The following is a 22,417-nucleotide window of genomic DNA, read 5'->3' as shown; positions in this document are numbered from 1 at the left end:
CTAGGAAAAAGAGACAAAAAGTGATATGCTTCAATACACATTCATGTCACATATTACCCTAGTGGTAGGCACAACAGAGTAGCGTAGCCATTCTGCCCTACTTGCATACCAATCTTCTCTTTTATTTTTAAGGAGTAAAAGGAAAGTAAAAACTAGACACCTTTCCATAAATTCTATTCTGAGTAACTTACCATGTACTACTTAAATAAAAAAAACAAAATGAGCTAGAATTCTGAGATGGACAAATGGCAAATCTTTGCTTTGTTTTAAACTTTGCTTAAGAAAGAAGTAGCTAAATACACTATCTCAGAAATTTCTGGAATTATACAGATAGGCAGGAAACATAAAATGATCAAGATCAAAAGCAAGAATAGGCAAAGTAAGCTATGATTAATGTTTAAAAATAAACATTATCTATAAGAAGTCCTGAAAAAAATAATAGGGATTCCCCATCCTTATCCTACCATCTCCCCCCAAATTAGGAAACTGATCCGAGCATGGCTAAGATGGGAGAATGGGTACTTGAGGACCCCCTGGTAAGCCCTCTCCTGAATACACTGAAGTATAAGCCTTGCTTCAAAAAATATGGGGTCAAACTACAGGTCATGAACCATTTATTCAAGGACTGTGAGACCATGTTCATTACAACCAGCCTATTTTGACTAAAGGGAACAACAAGAATATAATGGAACAAAGGAGACACAGCCATTGCACAGGGTGAGGGAAAGGACCGTGCATGCCAGCAAACTCTGATTTCAGTTTTGTTTCTGTATTAGCCTGTGAACTGGGTCACTCTATAAAATGCACTGAAGCTAGAAAAGACTGAGAAATGTGGCTCTTGTGGATAGTCTCAAATAGAATTGGTAATTTCATGAGAAAAATAACACAAAATACTGGAAAACCAGAGAAGGAAAAGTCAGTCTGAAGTAAATTCACAAAAGCAAACTGACCCATACAAAGGCAAGAAGACTCAGTGAAAATAAAATGGACTGTAGACAGACACCATCTGCATTATGACTGCTGACAGCACTGGATGCTTAGGATGTCACCTGGACTCTATGATCAGGGTCATCACCTTTAAATTAGGGGGAGAATCTCTCTCTTAGGGTAACTGTGATTACAGAAGTGCATGCTCCATAAAAGATACTCTTAAACATCTCCATTGTTCCATGGCCTTTGAGGGCTTCTTTCAAATCCAGTGTTATTTACTTTCCTACTTATCAGGGCCTTCTCTGAGTGTCTCCAACTCTTCCCTGATTGTGGGGGTGCTGGCCATCACAAAGAGACAAACAAAAACACCTGAGTAGACAAACCTTTACTAGAGGTTGTTGGCTCTGAGAATTTAAGCCATTCCATAAACACTGTAACACAAAAAGAATATAAAATATCAAGAGTAAGTACATCCACAGCTCCAGACTATATAGCCCTAAGCTGCCAGGGGGCAGCATGACATGATGTAGGGCTGGTATTCTGGTCTAGCGCTTAGAGAACGAAAGGAAAGGAAATCAGCATCCAGTGCAAACTAAAGTCTCCTACCTGTCCTCCATGCAGGCTGGCTGGAATAAGTCAAACAAGGTACTAGATACAGGAATCTTGGAGCTAAAACCCTACACGGTACCTTGCAGAAGCAAGTCAGACCAAAGATACCTTCACAGTCAAGGTTTCAGAGGACTTAAAAGGAAGGAAGAGAAAACATTTCCCAATCACAATCACAACCCTCCCATGAGCAAGAGTCAGCAGACAAAAGAGTACAGAGAGCGAGCACCTGAGAACTTGAAGTGTCAGAACAAGAAGGCGTTAAGGATCAAAAGCATAAACACAAGGAAAGATTGAGGCACTGTGAACAAAAGGACAGGCAGATAGATGTGTAAAATAACCATATGTAACTTCCAGAAATAAAAATTAAGTGTCAATAAAATTAGAAATCTAAGAAACAGATTAAATACCCAGACACTATGGAAAATGAAAGAGCTGAGAAATATAAAGAAATGAAAAAATAGGAATCTGCACATACTGGACATGAAGGATACCAAGAAAAGATTAAAAGAACATTAGAAACAAGGCTGGGTTGTGGCTCAGTGGTACAGCGCTTGCCTCACATGCGAGAGGAACTGGGTTTGTTTTTCATATAAATAAATCAATAAAGTCCACTGGCAACTAAAAAAAAAAAAAAAAGAACATTAGGCAGATGTTCCAAATAAAACAATGGAGAAGAAAAGAAAAAGGGAAGAGATAACATTTCAAATAGATAACAGCTAAAAAGTTCTCAGAATTCATTTAGGACTGGAATCAGACTGAAAAGGAAAAACCTTAACAGGGTAAGAATAAATTATAGAAAGACACATGTAGTCAAACAGCAGAATTCTACCAATAAAGAGAACAATTGTAAAAGCCACTAGGAAAAACAAAAGATGGGCACCAATTAGACTGACATTAGCCTCACCAAAATAGTGACAAGAACGTGATGGTGAAATTTTCCAAGGGCTGTAGGGAAAATACCCATCTAGAACTTATTTCTCTGTTACTCAAAAAGGTAAAATGAAAACATTTTTCAGTAAGAGATGAGATTATCTTCTACAAACCCCTACTGAAGGATCTCACAGAGAATATATTTTAGGAAAAAAACATTTTAAGTCCAAAGAAGTTGGATAGATAAAGCAATAAATACTCACAGAGTAGCAAAGAAACTGGTAACAGGTAAAGGTAAGAAGTGGTATTTCACAAAAATAATAATCCAGGAGGGTGTAAACTAGGGGAACTGAAGTGGGTGAGAATTGGGAATAACGGAGGTAGAGAGTGGAGAAAGTCCCAGTCCTGTTCAGTAAGATGAGAAATTCTGATTAAAAGTTAGACAGAAAATGCTTATGTTAAATATGAGGGTTAAGAAAGAAATGAAGAAAAGTGAGTTGAGAAAATGAGATCAGGAAAACAGAATGCAAGGGGGAAAAAGAAATGAAACCAGTAAAAGCATGGTATTTAAGAAAGATGATGCTCAAAGTAGAATCTACAAGTCATCTGCTCCAATTTTTATCCTGGCAGTAACAGAGAGCCACATAGGTGAGCCCTCAGTCTCTCACATTACCCAGCACTCCTGCAATTACATCAGCTATTTGGGCAACACGAGCAGCAGAGATCAAGAGCTGCCAATCTAACATGTATTCTCTTATTTCTACCCTGCCACCTGGAACAGCAGAGGCATTTTCCAGTTGTTCCCGCAACTAGGTGTGGCCAGTGCTGCTTTAACCAACCTGACAAAGCAGAAAGGACCTCTTTTCTTTTCTGTTTTTTTTTTTTTTTTTTAGGATTTTAAATTAAACCAGAATAACAAGATTGGCTGTTCTCTAACTTGTTTCTAGTCCAAAACTACTTTTATTTTTTAAAAATTTCATTGGTGACTTATAATTGTATATGCCAGAGGGAGTCAATGCATTGTATTTGCACATGTACATAACCTAATTTGATCTGCTTACCATTCTGTCTTAGGTGACTTATCAATAGAAGTCACACAACACCTCAAGAATACAATAGCAGAATGGGAACCTGGGTCCCTGAACATTTGTGCAGCTGTCCCCTCCCTTCATCTGTAGGCAAAGGGAAATTAACAACTATTTTATTCAAACCAGGAAAGTTTGTATTTCCTATTATAAGGAGCAGAACTGAATTCTAACTACTGCCAGAAATGATCTCTATCAATTCTACTTTTAGGTAGTCAAAAGAAACAAATTTCTTCTTTCTACCTCCCTCTTTCCTTCTCTCTGCCTCTCTCTTAGATAGAGGTAAAATAATTTGACATAAATATAGCATAAATTCCCACCCAAATTATATATTCCTTGGAATAAGACTTCATAATGAAAGTATTACACAACCAAGTAAATAAACCTTTAAAACAAAAAGACAACAAAAAACTTTACCACAGGGGTCAAGTATAGGAGTGACAGTGAATAAATATTTGAGACTTGGGTAAAATACTGCAAAATACACAGATTTAAGAAATTATGGATCTCAAGTATTAATGAAGATGTGAAAATGACATCTTGAAAATTAATTTTTGAAGTGATTAAAATGATAAATATGGTATCCAAGGTGTCTGTAAAGAATCAGAATAAGATTACTGCATGAAGTAAGGGGAACTGCAATATTTTCAAATAATACTATTTGTACGAAGAGATTTAATATATGTATGATTAAATTAGATAGATTATTTTTGGCTATTTCTTATATATCCATTTAATTTTACATATCAAAGTGGCCAAAATACCTTAAATTTTACTAGAAAAATTATGAATTATCTCATCTTTCAGCAGTATTAGTATTTATTATACAAATAACTTAGTAGTCACAATAAATGTACTCAAACCCCTCAGATGAAGATACTGGACTGGGGTTGTATCTCAGTGGTAGAGCACTTGCCTAGCACAAGTAAGGCAGTGGGTTTGATTCTTGGCACCACATAAAAATTAACAAAATAAAGTTATTGTGTCCATCTATAACTAAATTGTTGAAAAAAAGACGAAGATACTGATTGGGCTTTTAAAACCCAATTATGTACAAAATAAACAAGGGTAAAGTTGAAAACAGAAGAGAGAATGATAATTATTAATTACTTAACTAAATTATTAATTACTTGTTAAAACTAAGCTGGTATAGCTACAGTGCTATCAGATAGACTTTAAGATAAAAAGTATTATTAGAAAAATGAGGAAAGCTGCTACAAGATGACAAAAGGAACATTCAAAACCACTAAAAAATACGGAGCCCTAAGACACCTAGCAACATACTTTCAAACCCACAAGATAAAGATCTACATATGTAACACACAATATAACTTTAACATTTGCACAAACTCTCAATAAAGACAAAAGTGAATCTCAACAAGAGCACTAGTCTCATTCAGAAAGGATATCATCCACAACATGTTATGATCATAGTCAATAAATTATAAATCATTGAGAAGAACAAAGTTCAGGGAAAACACTTATGCTTTGGTTAAAGGAAAATATCAGAATGAAAATTAGAAAATACTTAGATTTGAATAACACATATTTTAAAAGTATAGGTTAATAGTATTTGTAAGGGAATTTACAGCCCTCAACACAGATACAGGAGTTTTTAAAGTTTGCCACAAATTCATTTGGCACTAATACCTGCCCTAAACTGATGATGAACTATTTATTGCTTTTACTTATTCCACTGAGTGCAAATATTCACATGGGATGCTGCCCCAGGCTTCATGAAAAAGTGGTTCTCTAATAAGGAAAAAGTACTTCATTATATTTCAAAACCTAAATAATTCTGAATTCTCCACTCTAAAGGTTTTGGAAAACTGACTGTGAATTAGTACTAGAAAACGTTAAAAATGTGTATTTTGTGAGTTCAACTGCATCAGAAAAAGAACAGTATGAATCTAAAAGATGTAGAAGAAAGTTAAATATCAGGAAGCATCATTCAATTTGAAAAAAATACATGATATATAATGAAATAAAGAAAATTATGAATGCTCTTAATAGAGACAGAAATGATATTTGATAAAATCCAATATTTATTTAAAAATTAAAATTCTTAGAAAACTAAGATCAGAAAAGTATGTTCTCAAACTGAGAAGATAATATATACCCCAAATCTATAAATATTAAGTGGAAATTAATGGAGAAATATTCTGCAACAACAGGAACAAAACAAGAATGCTTGATTTTTTTAATTGCTCATCATATTAATAAAGGCCACACTGTATTATGAGGCAAAAACTATTATCTCTACAAACTTCAAAATTACATGGAAGGATAAGATAAGTAAACTAAACTCAGAAGGAAGAAGGTGGCACATATCAGTAATCCCACTAGAGGCAGGAGGATTTCAAGTTTGAGGCCAGGAAGGATGCTGTCTTATAATAAAACATAAGATCCTTACTGAAATTCTGTCTCAAAATAAAATTTAAAAACAGCCGAGAGTGTAGCTCAGTGGTAGAGTACTTATCTAGCATGTACAATGCCCTGGGTAGAATACCCAGTAATGCCCAAAAAGAAAAGGGGAAGAAAGTACTTTACACAAAGAAGCAGTAAATATTTCAGACCCTGGTAGTGCTAGATTTGGCACTGGTGCAGATAGGCAAAGAGAGGTAAGAACATGGAATGCAGGAAATTGTATACATAAAAATACCTGAAAATGAGAGCAGGTGCCCCACAAATTACTAGGTTACACATAAATTTCTCTATGTGGGCAAAGTTAAACTACCAGTACAAGAACGTGAAAAATATTTTTAAAAAGATCCTGTTAGCTTTTTAAAAATACCTTGTGACTTTGGAATTGACTTCTTTAAGTACATAAAAGCCTCCAAACAACAAAACAATGCCACACTGGATGCATTTGACCAAGTCAAAATTAAGGAATTTGTTTTCGTGATACCAAAGTAACAGGTGACAGAGATTTATTATATTACACTGAATCTAAGAGGTCATCAATTATATTTTATCTATCACTATGGAAGAAAACAATGTCGATTAAAATGAAAGAATGTATTTTTGTCATGTAGACCTATTTAGTTTATATTTAACAAAAAGGTTTATTAGTCATTCTTAGACACAGATCTTTGTCATACTGCTTTTATACTTATGGAAAGGAAAATATAATAGATACATCAAAATATACCTAAACCTCTTTATCCAGTTGTCTTTCTCTTCTGCGGAATCATCAGTATGCTGGGTATTCACGCAATATCCTCCTTGTGCTGTCAGGTGTATTTTAGCATTTTTAAAGCACCCCTAGACTACCTATTATTGTTATTGTCTTTCATTCTCAAGTTTTGATGCTAAAAATTTCCTTCTGGAACAATCTCACAGTTTCATCTTTCCCCCAATCAAATCAGATGTTTCTATAAAGTAAGTTGTCACTATCCAAAGGCAACAGGTAGTCTGACAAACTGATATTCAAGCCATGTTTTAGTCACAGCATCCTCTCTTCATCTGCTCAGTGTGGTCAGGCTATTTCTCCAGCCATCCGTTGCCTTACTGACCAGCAGTGCATGTGACTTTATAGTAGCACTGACAGTAGGGAGAGCCAAGACCAAGTTCATCAGTACATAGGCAATGACAACCACAATGTCTCTAGCCAACAATGACTCATCAATGACTCTCAGCAACTGATAATTCATTCCTACTTCAGAGATCTCAAAGTAGGGGAAAAAACCCAAAATGTCTTAGAATCAATGCAATAGAGTACTACATCAAAAACTAATGATTAAAATCTAAAATGCATGTATAACTTCTGCTACCTAAAAGAAGACTGGGAATCCAGCAGAAAAAAATAGGTAAAAGATATGATGAGGGCTGGGGACGTGGCTCAAGCGATAGCGCGCTCGCCTGGCATGCGTGCCGCCCGGGTTGGATCCTCAGCACCACATACCAACAAAGATGTTGTGTCCGCCGAGAACTGAAAAATAAATATTAAAAATTCTCTCTCTCTCTCTCTCTCTCTCCTCTCTCTCACTCTCTCTTAAAAAAAAAAAAAAAAAAAACATATGATGAGGCTAATCCATTTTTCAAGATGGCAGAAGAGACAGAGTTGCTAGGACACTTTCCTGGCTGCTCCATGGTGTGAAACCAGGAAAACAGGCAACTTCTTAGAAAGATGGGCGACAAAGAATTTTAAAAAGGGAGACTACACTGGGCTTTAATTCTGGACACTGGGGAAAGTAGACTGGGGATCCAGGAGGTTGGATATAATAAAATAAGGAAGAAATCCCCAGTGCTACCACAGCTGCAACAGCTGGAGACACCTCCATAAGCAACATGGAAAGAAAAGGGAATAAAGGAAGCCACGTTTTTAGGATGCCTGAGGTGTGTCTGAGTATGGAGAGATCAGAGATCAAATACACTGCCTGACTAAACCAAAAGGCTGCTGGACAACATCACTGTACAGTAAAGAAACCACCTCTCTCCCAGCAACCTGTGGAAGATAGGAAAGGAATCATTTTGAAGTTGCGGAGCTTAGCAGCTGGGAAAGCTGATTCCTGGCAAACCTGAGTTTAGCCTGAAATACAAGCCTGGTAAACCCACTGCACAACTCAGAGTGTGCCTAACTGACCAGAAGAAAATCAAATGTGGAGAGGGGTTTACAGTGGAGAATACTGATCGTGGAAACTAGCACCTGGCCAGGAATTCGAAAAGGTAGGGGTGGGATGTGAGAGACTGAGTTTGGGGACTGAAGACACCAGGAAATGTGGAGTCTGCAGGTGACGGAGTGGACTTAAGAATTAGCTTCTCCACTGCACCAGGAGAACCCAGGGGAGATTCCCCAGGTCTAGTCTTCCAGTGTGGACCAGCAACTGCAGGGCCCTAATGGTACACAGATTTAAAATCTTCATATCAGTCACCACTCAACAAGAACCTAGAGACTTCCTAAGCCTAAACTCCCGCTCCAGGATTCTATCTATGGGATTTCCTCTTATACACTAGCAACCCCACCCTGAGGGTGAAGCAGGCATCACACTCCAGACACTAACACTGCTGAGAAGGGAAGGTGAGAAATATATGTACTCCAAAGGAAGCAATTCTTTAACTTTTGATCAAGATTTTTAAAAATTTTTCTTTTTTTCTTTTCTGTTCAATTGTGACCTGAATGGCTCATGGAGACCTATACATTTTCATTTTTTTCTCCTCACTTCTAGCATTTTGGAAGCCAGTTATTTTTCACTGATCAGTATTAAGATGTTTGATCAGTATATTTCAGTTTTATTTTTAATATTTTTATTTTTAATTTAAAAAAATTTTTACTTTATATTTCTCTCACCTGATTCTCTCAATTCTCTTTCTCTCTCTGTCTAACAGCAAATCTCTATTGTTCTCTTTCACTCATTCTTTAGTTTTTTACTTATATTTTTTTCTTTCTCCCTCATAATCATCACATCCTACATCACTTCTGTTCTCTCCTTGTCTACCATTCAAAATTGTAAACCCTTTTGCAAACTTATTATCACTATTGTCTGCAATAACTGATCACATCACTTTTGTTAATTGTGACAATTAGCATTGTAGATGTCTAGCAGGAATTATTTGGTTTAATACTGTATATTGTTTGCATTGGTTGTTGTTATTATTTGTCTCCCTCTAAATGGTGAAATACTGGAAACCTTCAAGGACACTATAAGTCCAAAGGGTAGAAACTCTACAGCCTCAGACTCATACTGTTAGATGGGTAGACACATAAACAACATGAAAAAGCAAGGGAACAAATCACTCCAAACAAACCAAGATACTTCAATAATAGAATCTATCAACACCACAGTAAAAAAAAAAAAAAAATGTCAGAGAGGAGTTTAGAATGTACACAATCCAACTGGTCCTCCAGGTAAAGGACAATGAAAGGAGTGAAATTAGCAAAAAAACAAGAAGTGAAAGATCATTTCAATAACGAAATAGAAATTCTAAAGAAAAAATCAATCAGAAATTCTTGAAATACAGGAATCAATAAACCAAATTAAAAATTCAGTAGAAAGCATCACAAGCAAACTAGACCACTTGGAAGACAAGAATTTCAGGCAATTAAGACAAAATACGTAATCTTGAAAACAAAGTTGACTGGAAAATTATGTTAAGAAACTATGAACAGAACTTTCAAAAATTATGGAAAAACATAAAGAGACCAAATTTCAGATTTATCAGGATAGATGAAGGCTCAGAGATACAAACTAAAGGAATGCACAATCTTTTCACTGAAATAATATCAGAAAATTTCCCAAACCTTAAGAATGAAATGGAAAATCAAATACTTACAGGACTAACAGAACTACAAATACACAAAATTACAATAGACCCTCACCAATGCACACATTATGAAAATACCTAGCATAGAACAAGGATAGAATTGTAAAGGGTCCTGAGAAAAATGACAGGACAAATTTGGAGGAAAAGCAATCCAGATCTTAGTTGATTTCTCCACCAGGACCTTCAAAGTTAGGAGCTTTGGAATAATATACACCAAGCTCTAAAAGAAAATGAATGTCAACCAAGAAAACTATACCCAGCAAAATTGTTTCAAAATTGACGATGAAATAAAAATCTTCCAAATGGGAGGGGAGGGGGGATAGTAGAGGATAGGAAAGGTAGCAGAATACATAAGTCACTAATATGGCAGTATGTAAAAATGTGGATGTGTAACCGATGTGATTCTGCAATCTGTATTTGGGGTAAATAAAAATGGGAGTTCATAACCCACTTGATTCTAATGTATGAAATATGATATGTCAAGAGCTTTGTAATGTTGTGAACAACCAATAAAAAAAAAAGAAATAAAAACCTTCCATGATAAACAAAAGAATTCACAACTAGAAGCCTGCACAAAATATATTCAATACAACAGTTCATGTAGAAGAAATGAAAAAATAAAAGTGAAAACCAGCAAAGGGAGGAACCACAAAATAAAAAAAAAAAAACAGATAATAAACAAAAATGACAGGTGTAAAAATCACTTCTTAATAATGTTGACTGTAAATGGTCTAAACTCATCAATCAAAAGATAGACTGGCAGACTGAATTAAAAACAAGACCTAACCACATGCTGTCTCAAAGAGACTCAGCTCATAGGCAAAGACATCCACAAATTTAAGATAAACATTATGCACATGCATCATGTAAATAAGCAAGGCTTTTTATCCTAATTATCAGGAAAGTGATCTTTAAACAGAAGTTAATCAGAATGGACCAAGAACGTCATTTCATACTGTTTAAGGAATTATATATCAAGACATAACAACTGTACATATTTTTGCCCCAAACAGTGGAGCACCTACATATATCAAACAAACCCTCCTCAATTTCAAGAATCAAACAGATCACAACAGAATAATACTGGGTGATTTTAACATGCTTCTCTCATCACCAGATAGAATCTCCATACAAAAACTAAATAAAGAAGGTGAGGAACTAAAAAATACAATTAATCATTTAGACTTAAAAGACACAGAATATTTCATCCATCATGCCTGAATATACTTTCTTCTCAACAGCAACAAATATCCTTCTCTAAAACAGACCATATCTTAGGCCACAAAGAAACTCTTAATACCTTGCATTCTATCAGATCATAATAGAAAGAAATTAGAAATCAATAATATAATAAAAAATAGAAGCTACTTCAACACCTGGAGATAAGATCAAGGATTAAATAAAAAAAATTCTTAGAAGTAAATAAGAATAGCGACATAACATCAAAATCTCTAAGATACTATAAAATTAGTTCTAAGAGGAAAGTTCATTGCATTGAGCTTATTTATTAAAAGAACAGAAAGTCATCAAATAAATAATCTAATATTACACCCCGAAGCCCTAGAAGAAGAACAAATCAACACCAAAAGCAGTGAAAGACAGGAAATAATTAAAATCAGAGCAGAAATCAATGAACTAGAAATAAACAAAAAAACAATTTAAATAACCAATGAAACAAAAAGTTCGTTCTTTGAAAAAAATAAATAAAATTGATAAACCCTTAGCCAAGCTAATGAAGAGAAAGAGAGAAAAAACTCAAATTACTAAAATTCATGATGAAAAAGAAATATCACAACAGACACTACTGAAATACAAACAATTCAAAACTACTTCGAAAATTTACATTCCAATAAATAGAAAATCTTGAAGACATCAATAAACTCCTAGAGATATATGTCCTACCCAAATTAAATCAGGAGGACACAGAACATATAAACAGATCAATTTCAAGTAATGAAACTGAAGACACCATCAAAAGCCTACAAACAAAGAAAGGACCAGGACCAAAAATATTCTCAGCCAAGTTCTACCAGACCTTTAAAAGAACTAACACCAATCCAACAAATTACTCCATGAAATATAAAAAGAGGGAATCCTTCCAAACTCATTCTATGAAGATGTATTACTCTTGATACCAAAATCAGACAAAGACACATCATGGAAAGAAAACTTCAGACCAATATTCCTGATAAATGCAGACACAAAAGTTCTTAATAAAAAGCTGCAAATCACATACAAAAGTATACTAAAACAATAATGCACCATGACCAGGTGGGGTTTATCTCTTGGATGCAAGGTTGGTTCAACATACAGAAATCAATAAATATAATTCATCACATCAACAGACTCAAAGTCAGGAGTCACATAATTATCTCAATAGATGCAGAAAAAGTATTTAAGAAAACACAGCTTCTATTCATGATTAAAACACTAGAAAAAATAGGAATGAAAGGATCATACCTCAACACTGCAAGAACTATATATGACAAACTCAAGGCCAACATCATTCTAAATAGAGAAAACGGAAAGCATTCCCTCTAAAACAGGAACAAAACCAGGATGTTCTCTTTCACCACTTCTATTCAACAGTCTTCAAATCTCTAGTCAGAGCAATAAGGTAAAAGAATGAAATAAAAGGGATATGAGTATGAAAACAAGAGCTCAAACTATTCTTACTTGCTGACAAGAAGATCCTATATTTAGAAGACCCAAAAAAACCCCACCAGAAAACTTTTGACAACTCCTAAACAAATTCAGCAAAACAACATGATACAAAATTAACACCCATAAATCAGTTGCGTTCCTATACACCAGTGATGAATCAACTGAAAGGGAAATTAGGAATAAACAATCTTATTCACAATAGCCTCATTATTCGAACAAAAGAGGTGAAAGACCTCTACAACGAAAGCTACAAACCACTAAAGAAATTGAAGACCTTAAAAGATGGAAAGATATCTCATGTTCTTGGATAGGCGGAATTAACATTGTCAAAATGCCACACTACTAAAAGCACAATACTGATGAATATACAAAGTGATATATTCATATGAAGGAACAGTAATTAGTCATAAAAATGACTAATATATGCTACAATAGGATGATCACAAGTAAAATGAGCAAGACACCAAATGTTACATATTGTATGATTTATTTTATATGAAATATCCAGAATAGGTAAATAATACAAGTGGATTAATGATTGCCAGGACTGGGTATATGGGGAGGAATAAGAAGGAATGGAGCATGACTGCTAATAGGTTTGGGATATTTTTTTGGAAGTGATGAAAATGTTCTGGAATTAGAAAGTGGTGAGAGTTATATAACTCTTAATATATTAATTATATAATCAAAGGTTATACAACTTTTAATATATTAAAAAACACCTAATTCAGGGGTTGGAGTTATGGCTCAGCAGTAGAGTGCTTGCCTTGCATGTGCAAGGCCCTGGATCCCATCCTCATCACCACACATAGATAAATAAGAATGAAGTTAAAAAAACAAACAAACAAACAAAAACCACCTAATTGAGCCAGGTAATCCCTGCTACTCCCAGGAGGCTGAGGTAGGTGGATCACAAGTTTGAGGTCAGCATGGGCAACTTAGAAAGATTCTGTCTCAAAGCAAAAAAAAAAATAAGAAGGACTGAGGATACAGCTCAATGGCAGAGTACCCCTGGGTTCAATTCCCAGTACCAAAACAAACAACCAACAAATAAAAGAGACCAACTATCCTCCCAAACCACTTAATTATGTAAATTTCAAAATAAAAAATTTTATGTTACATAGTTATTTCAAAATAAAGCTGTTATTTAAAGGAATAAAATCAAGATAAAATATTTATTTATTTTTGTGTCAAGTCAGTACTGAATATAGTTACTGAAAAAATTGAAAAGCAATACACAATTTACCAATAAACAACAAAAAAATCCTTCAATTTTTTTTCTTGTAGTTTTTGCAAACAATTTACATAATATTCTGCATACTAAAAAAGAATGGATACTAAGGATCACAAAAATTGAGGTGTTTTAACAAATCACTAAAAAATGATAAAATAATCAGTACAATGTGAAAAGTCAAAATAAAAAGCAACTTAAAAATATATAAAGTTCATACTACATCGATCTTTCCCAGGAATCTATGTATATTCTACTAATATAAGAGAGAAAACCAAGACAGAGCAAATAGACAATGCAGGAGAAAGAAAGTAAGTCCTGAGAAAATGGTGACCTGAGATTCCAGGCCACTGTGTGCAACAGCTGCATTTAACAACCAATCAGGACTGGAGCAGAGTAAGAGTACTCTGGGAAGAAAAAAAGGAAATAAACCCAAGAGATAACTAATGTGTGTGAAAATCCCGAACGGAGATTTATACACCTAGAAGAAACTGAAGAGACAATACAAAGAACCAAACAAATGAGCAAAGAAAAATGACTGACACCAGGGAAAACAGAAGTGTAGGAAGAGAAAATGCAGTCACATAACACTGGCCTAATGAATGATATTACTGTAGTCATACGATTATAGACATTAAAAAATTGAAGGACACCTTATAACTGAACTCTGCCAGGGAGAGGTGGGGCGTGTGGCTGCTGTTAGCTGAGCAGCAGATGTCCTGCTAAGGGCGCCCAGAGAGCCGCACCACAGCCAAGGCCCACAGCCGACTATCACACCTGCTAGAGGAAAGTTGCCCTTTTCTCATCCACACAAAGGCTGGAAAAGAGCTCCTACAGGCTTGGGGAGCAATCTGTTTTTATAAAGCCATTCTCTCTCTCTCTCTCACAATTAGAGGCTATAACAACATGGGAATGAAAGAAAAAACAAAACATGAAATAACAGCATAAGCAAGTTCCTTGGAAAAAGAGGTAAATACAAGGGAAAAAGCTAAATAGAAAGTGATTCCTTCTAGAAAGTAGAAATCTGGAGTGAGGTAGGATGGTAGATTGCAGTTTTCCTCGTTAAAAAAAACTTAAATTATGGACATGAATGACTAGTTATGAGAAGTCATGCTTATTTGAATAGAGGTACAGGACACAAAGGCACTCTTTCAGCTCTGAATATTAAGTATTAGCTAATGCATTAAGAAAATCAAAACTATCTTAAGATTTCATCTCACTCCAGTCAGAATGGCACTGAATATTAAAAACAGCATACTATAGGGACATAGCCATATCAATGTTTATAGCAGCACAATTTACAATAGCTAAACTGTGAAACCTAGATGCCCTTCAGTAGATGAATGGATAAAGAAAATGTGATATATATATATATATATATATATATATATATACACACACACACACAATGGAGTACTACTAAGTATTAATAGAAAATAAAATCACAGCATTTGCAGGTAAATGGATAGAACTAGAGAATACAATGCTAAGTGGGGTTAGCTAATCCCCAAAAACCAAATGCTGAATGTTTTCTCTGATATAAAGATGCTGATTCACAATGGGGTTGGAGGCAAGGGAACATGGGAGGATCAGACAAATTCTAGATAGAGCAAGGGCGGGGGGCATGGGAGTAGAAAAGATGGTGGAATGAGATGGACATCATTACCCTAAGTACATGTATGAAGACATGAATGGTGTGAATACAGTTTGTATACAACCAGAGATATGAAAATTTGTGCTCTATATGTATAATATAAATTGAAATGGATTCTGCTGTCATATATAACAAATCAGAACAAAAAATAATTAAAAAAAAAAAGAAAAGGAATAGGAAAAAGATGCTACTCATGATACAAAGGAAAACTATGGGTACCTAGAGACGAATCTATTGAAAAAGTACACGCTTTGGCAAACATAACCAGAGAAAACCAAGTTCAAGTTCTTCAAATAGCAAAACCAATTTACCCTGAAACAATGTTATAGTTGAGAGCAGGATGGTCTTTTGAAACAGGAGAAACAAGAGGTTCCGGTTGCCATTCTTCAATCAATTCTTCCTTTTCCTACAGGAGAAAAGGGTTACAACTCAGCACTGTCATTTCACACAGTCTTCAGCAATCTCTAAGCTACAGGTGTAGCCAGGCACAGTGGTGCACACCTGTAATCCTAGTGACTCTGGAGGCTGAGGCAGAAGGACTGTAAGTCCAAGACCAGCCTTAGCAACTTAGAGAGGCCCTTAGTAACTTAGTGAGATTCTGCCTCAAATAAAACAGTGAAAAGGGCTAGGGATGTGGCTCAATGGTTAAATACCCCTGGGTACAATCACCAATATCAAAAAAACAAACAAACTCTCCCCTACCAAACTATAGGCTGTAATGGAAATTCATAATGAATTCACTATTAGAGATAACCTACATAGCTATTGTAGCTAGAATGAAAACAGAATCATTTCTGAATTTTATGTACTTTGTCCTTAACTCCTTCCTTATCACAAGCTAAAGGTTCTATGGATGACTGATATTTAAGAAAATTTCATTTCTATGATCAGGATTTTTTTTTTTCTCCCTTACCATATACAACATATCAAGGTTCCATTTTAGATGGGGGTAGGTAGGATTTCCCAGGGTTCAGAAATAGTTTAGCTTTTTTCAAGGAACTCATAATCTTTATATAAACTATTATAAAATACAATAGTTTTTCAGACTACTGCTTTCTCCCAGCAAATACAGGAATATAACTTTGGATACTGACTTTATCCCAAACTTTCCCAATATTTTGCCTATGGTGACATTTCATTGGTCTTAATTTCCTTACATTTCAGAAGATATTTTAACATATCCTGTAGAGCCGAGGCACCACAATTCCTTTTGAGAGAGATGTGGCAATTACAATCATAACAAAACAAAACATGTTTAATTTCTTACCTTGACTGTAAGATCAGATCGTTCTTGTAATTTGTAAGTTTTAGAGAAAAGAAGTCTGATTATCCAGAGTATCAGAATTCCTTCCAAAATAAGATGATAAGCAGGGGCCTAGAATAAAAACATAAACGTGAAATAGAAAGCTTCAGCTTTTCAAATCTCTTTAGAAATGAAAATGAAATTTTAAAAATCTGACACAGAATCCCAATATTTACAACAGTATAAACTATCAGATCCTTCATGTTAATTTCAATTTTTACTGGTAGGAAATGACTAACAAAATATTTCAGTTTAATAACCCTTCTATCACCTCCATCGATCTACTCCAAGAGAAGCTAACAGAGTGATGTGGAAACCAGTTGCCACAATCTCTCTCTGTTCTTCTGCTTAACTGTATGTTTTCAGTCCAGGCTGACTTTCCTGTGGAAGATTCCAGATATCAATTACATCCTCAATCAGTTAGTTATGGGGTTCTGCACTCCAACACGTTGTTATTGGAAAAATCATTTCAAAAAAGGCATTTAGAATCGTAAGCTAAATTACTTTCAAGCATCAGACTGAGTGGCAATGATTTGATACAATTTTAAAAATGAATACACCAGAAATCGGAGACTGGAAAACTGCTGGCAAATTCGCATATAAACTTTGAAGTCAAGGCACAAATGATTTTAGAGCTACATACACTCCATATACACACTCACACTCTCTTTTAGATATACCATACAAGCCTCCCGGGATATGTACAAAGGACAGAGCAACTGGCCACAAGAACTGGTCTCTTCAAGACAGTTTTAAAAACTGCTGACCCTCCCTTAAACGTCATTCATCCAGTGGCAGGTCTAAAGATGCTTTTAGTTTTCTCAAGGACTAGGATTCAGCAGGTGGAGCCTCCATCCCGCAAGGAAATCACTCTAAATGAGAAACGATGAGTCTAGTGAATTAACAAAATCCACAAATGCCCCTTCCTTTCCTCCTCAAGGAACGTCCACAGCTGCCCGTGCTGCGTGACCCAGGGACGCGGCGGAGCGTGCAGTCGTCGGAGGAACACCCTCTGGAACGGGTCCTCTCGTGTCCCGTGTGACCTGCGCGTCGCCTGCAGCCCGCCCTCTACCTAAGCTCACTCTCTACCAGAGACAGACCACGGGATGACGGCCACCCGACCGGCCCGCGGCCCCCGTCAGCAGCCTCTGGTCTCCCCCGCCCGTCCCCGTGAAGACAGGCTCCGGTGTCCCCGGGCTCTTCCGCGCGGGCCGCGTTCTCCGGCGCCTCCTTCCCGGGCCCCGACCGCCTGGCCCGCGGCACTCGCGCCCACTCCGGCCACCCCTCCGCGCCCTCGGGTTTTCCCGGGCCCGCCCTTTCCCTCGGCCCCTTCTCCTTTCCCGCGCCCCGAGGAGCCGGAAAACTGCGGCTCAAATCAAACCTTCCGTCGGGGCCCGGCGGTCCCTGCCCGCAGCCCACGCTCGGCCGCCGGGACCGGGAGCTCGAGTCCTCTCAGCCAGGAACGCCGAGTCGGGCGGGACCCGGTCGGCCCAGCCGGGGCCTCCGACCGCAAGTCCGCACGCGCCGTGCCACCCTCCCCCGGGCCCTCGGAGCCCACCTCGTAGAGAGCCTGCACCATCTCCACCAGGACCCACTGCTCGGCGGCGGTCGCCATGGTCGGCCGCTGAGCTTCCTTCCGGAAGGCGGGTCCCCAGGACGTCAAAGAGCGCGCGGCGCGGCCTAGTGACGTCTTCGTGCCCAGCACCTCCAGGCGCATGCGCACTGAGCCGCAGGAGGCCGGCGGGAGCGGAAAGGGAGGGGTGGGGCGGGGGCGGAGGGAGAAGGGCCTCGGGCTGGAGGGGCGGGGCCTGGAGGGGGAGGGGCTTGCCCGGGCGTGGGCGGGCGGCGCGGCGGACCGGTTCCTGCTCCAGTTTGAGCCTGGAGTGGGTGCCGCGGTGCGTTTGCTGCAGAGAGTGCCGTCATGAATCACCCTTGAGCACACACAGAGATCGCAGCCTAATTCGTTACTCCTCAGCTACATAGGTCTTCCGGGAATGCACCCTCATTTTTGAAAACCCCAGAGACCTCTGCAAAAGCACTCGACTCGTGCACGATCGCGCTCACTCGGTTTCAGGCCTGGTCCAAGGTTTGCGGCATTGATTCGCAGAGACGTTTGAGGCGGAGCTTTCAGATATTTCTCGTTTCCCCTACTGCACACAGTGCTGCCCTAAATACCAGTGTTCCAGGTGCACTTACCCTTCTGTGCCTTGCAGAGTGTTTCTGACTGCCTTCCTTAAGGTATATTCAATGGAATTGGTAGACCTTCTGTAAACCAATATTTCATATTCTTTGTGCATTTTTCTATTTGGTTATTTTTCATTTTCTTGTGGGTTTGAAGGAACAAAAGTCCTTAGTATCTTATATTTTTCAGTTTCCTATAAAAATTATTTTTGCTCTATTTTTTTGGGTTTTTTTTGTTGTTGTAGATGGACACAATACATTTATTCTATTTATTTATTGTTTACTTGGTACGGAGAATTGAACCCAGTCTCAAACTGTGCTAGGCAAGAGCTCTTGAGCTACAACCCCAGCCCTGCCTTATTTCTATCTAGTTGTTCTTCTTGTCCTTTGTTACACCTACATTTAAATCCTTATTAATGTGCCAGTTTGTTCCCTTATTGCCTCTGGGTTTTGCTTGGAAAGGACTTAATTATCACAGCTGTGCTTGTCCCAGTTTGATGTTTTTTAAAGTTAGCTCTTTATTCTGAAAATTATATTTTTGTGTGATGAGAGGTATGGGTCTTAGTTACCCCCCTAAGTAATAATAGATTTTCCCAGTGCCACTTACTTGTGTAATCCCGACTTTCCCCAATACATTGAAGTAGCACCAGTACTGTGAATTACACTTCCACACAGACTTGACACCATGCAGCCCATAATGTGAATGCTCTGCCCACATCCCCTGGATATCCATTCCTGCCCGCCCCCCAAGGTTTTTTTTCTTTTTATTCGAACAGGCCTCGCTTGCATTTCTCAAAAGCCTATATTCAGGCCGCCATACCCAAGTTTCCTTGAAGAACTGAAAGTATCTGAGAGCTTATCTTCTTTGGGCAGTACTTGACAATAAGGAGGACAGAGGGTTTCTGTGATACGTCATGATCTAGGGCAAACGTTATCATCTCCCTGAAGTTCTGAGACAATGATACTGTCTTCAAGTTCATTCGTACTTGCTGTTAAGAGGTGGAATCTCTGTGCTGCCCATCCCTTGTGGCTGGGCCTCTTTTGTTAAGATTTCTAAAACAGAATTCACCGGCCATGTAAGGAGATTATGTGGGTACACAGAGAGGGAGAAATATGACCAAGGGGTCCAGCTGTTCCCGTCCTTAGCTGCGGGGTCTTACCAGTCCTGGTGCCAGCAGGTACCTGATCACAACTACAAGAGAGAGCCTGAGAGAAGTCTGTCTGGCTAAGTCACCCAAATCTGTGATCATTGCTGTGGTCTTCAGCCATTGTTTTGGGGTTGTTTTGCTACAGTAAATACCTGGAACAGATACCCCAGGACTTTGCTTGATTGTTTTGCGCTTTCTTGGTCTCTGTATTAGTTTTCTTAGCATTTCCATAACAAATGATCATAAACTGGGAGCCTTTATTCGAGCCTTTATTCTATTACATTTCTGGAGGCCAGATATCCAAAATCAAGGTATTAACAAGGCTGCCGTTCTGCCAAAGTTCTGGGGAAGAATTTTATTAGACTCTTCTAGTCAGAACGTTAATTACCTCTGCAAACCTTTTTCTCAACAGAGCCACTATTGCAGGTTCCTAGGACCAGGACATAGACATGTCTTTTGGGAGGCCACCATGCAACCATGGCCTTCCAAATTCATGTCTACCATATATATATATATATATATATATATATATATATATATATATATATATATTAGGATAATATATATATATATATATATTATCCTAACCCTCCCCCAAATCTCAACTCTCACCTATATAACCAGTTAAAAAAATCCCAGATCCCATAATCTAAATCAGATATAGGTGAATTTCTGGGTACGATCCCTACAGGGCAAAATTTTTCTCCATCTTTTAACCTGTGAAACTAGAGAACAATTTATCTGTTTCCCAAATACAAAGATGGGATAGGTCTATGACAGACATTCCAATTCCAAAAGGGAGAAGATGGAAAGAATAGGTTATTGGTGCCAAGCAAGTTAGAAATACAGCAAGGCAAATTTCTTTTGTGTTCAAAGCCTGAGAACAATCCTCTGTGTCTTAAAGCAGCACATGGGCCAAGGGTTCAGCTGGCCAGTGTACCCAGGGCAGTTCAGTAGATCTCTGCTCCTCCGCCTCCAGCATTTACCGTTGTGCTCATGACTTCACCGAGAGTCATTCTTCCTTTCTTCTGAAGAGCAGCAAATATTTGTAACTGAGTAGCTCTATTAGTGCATTCCTGCTTATAGAATTTTAGGGATCTGACGGCCCCCTCTTTCACTTTGTCCTTCTCTGTCCCTTCAGGTCAAGCCAACAGTTTCTACTGATTCAACCATCCCCCAAACCTTGTAGGTTCTCCATGTATGTCAGAAAACCCATGTTATTAGGTGAAAGAGTTCCTGACACATATTTTCCTGATAATCATATATATTTTTCTGACTCTTCTAAGAAGGTTTAGTGGATCCATCTGTCACATAGCAGCAATAAAAATGGACTAAGGACACCTTGGCTGTTTCTCCTCACCACACTTGTCCAGCAGCAGTTTTACCATTGTTAGCACTCTTTAAAGTCTGGCGAGGCCACGCAATTCCCAGATCATCAAGTGCTGGTCTCTTTGCAGTGAGAAGAAACCAGGCCATACCTTCAATACTTTGCTTAGAAATCTCCTCAGCCAAGTATCAAGTCCACTGCTTCAAAGTTCTGCTTCCACTTAGCTACAGGTCACATATTCTTTGCCACTGTATCTCAAGAATCTTCTTCCCATAACATGCTCCACACTTACTTCTGAATTTTCAACATGAACACTGTAGTCTCCCTGTTTCTTTTAACATTTTACCTACAATGTGATATACATTCTGTAAGATGAAAGAAACTTTCTCTGCCGTCACCTACACTTCCTTCTGTGTTCTCACCAGAATCACCACTTTTATTTGGTGCGTATGGTTTAGGGGGGTGAACCCAGGGTTGAACCAGGGCCTTGCACATGCTAGGCATGAGCTGTACCACTGAACCACATGCTCAGCTCCCAGAATCACCTTTAAAATCCATACTTGTACTCACAATGTCTTCACAAAAGTCTACCAATTTTCTCCCCAGCCCTTCAGAACTCTTCCCAATCTCTACCCATTACCCAATTCCAAAGCTGCTTCCTTAGATGGCTTTCTAGAGATGCTGTACCGAAGGATCACAAATTGGGTAGCTTAGAGTAAGCAAAATGTATTTTCTCATAGCCCTGGTGACCAGAAGTCTACCTTTACAGTGTGGGCAAGGTCGTACTCCCCGTGAAGGCGCTAGGGGAGAACTTTCCTGGGCCCTTTCACGTATTGGAGGCTCCACGCTTTCCTGAGATTTTGGCTACATTATGCCAACATCCACCTTAATCTTGACGTGGTCTTTTCTTTCTTTGTGTCTTCTATGTCTCTTATAAGGACATTTCTCATTGGATTTAGGGCTCGCCTTGATAATGCAGAATTATTTCATCTTGACATCATTAATGACATGGGTTATAACCTTTTTTCTAAATAAGGTTACTTTCACAGTTTCTAGGGTGTGTTGGTCAGGGTTCTTCAGAGAAACAGAATCAGCAGGATGGAGGAATTGATAGATAGATAGAGGGTACATAGTTGAGACATAGAAAAATC

General features: G+C 37.9%; 1 protein-coding gene across 5 annotated transcripts in view; it reads right to left on the bottom strand.

Annotated features, from left to right (window-relative positions):
• Positions 1–18,324, bottom strand: part of Sptlc1 (serine palmitoyltransferase long chain base subunit 1) — a 61,369-nt gene extending 43,045 nt beyond the window's left edge. For 4 of the 5 annotated variants that reach the window (XR_013430011.1, XM_005340425.5, XM_078030677.1 and 1 more), the window contains exons 1-3: positions 18,169–18,324; positions 16,575–16,682; positions 15,619–15,713 (exon numbers count right to left, since the gene is read on the bottom strand). Coding sequence is in view for 4 of the 5 variants with exons in the window: in XM_005340425.5 (XP_005340482.1) it covers positions 15,619–15,713; positions 16,575–16,682; positions 18,169–18,225 (260 nt within the window). In the remaining variant the exon portion in view is untranslated. Of the gene's footprint in view, positions 1–15,618; positions 15,714–16,574; positions 16,683–17,272; positions 17,483–18,168 lie in introns of all 5 variants that reach the window. The other variant, XM_040271527.2, reaches the window with a different exon arrangement.
• Positions 18,325–22,417: the final 4,093 nt, after the last annotated feature.

This window comes from Ictidomys tridecemlineatus, chromosome 13, assembly GCF_052094955.1.
Source record: "Ictidomys tridecemlineatus isolate mIctTri1 chromosome 13, mIctTri1.hap1, whole genome shotgun sequence".
Lineage (NCBI taxonomy): Eukaryota > Metazoa > Chordata > Mammalia > Rodentia > Sciuridae > Ictidomys > Ictidomys tridecemlineatus.
The sequence above is the reverse complement of the archived record's forward strand: the minus strand, read 5'-3'. Positions and strand labels throughout refer to the sequence as shown.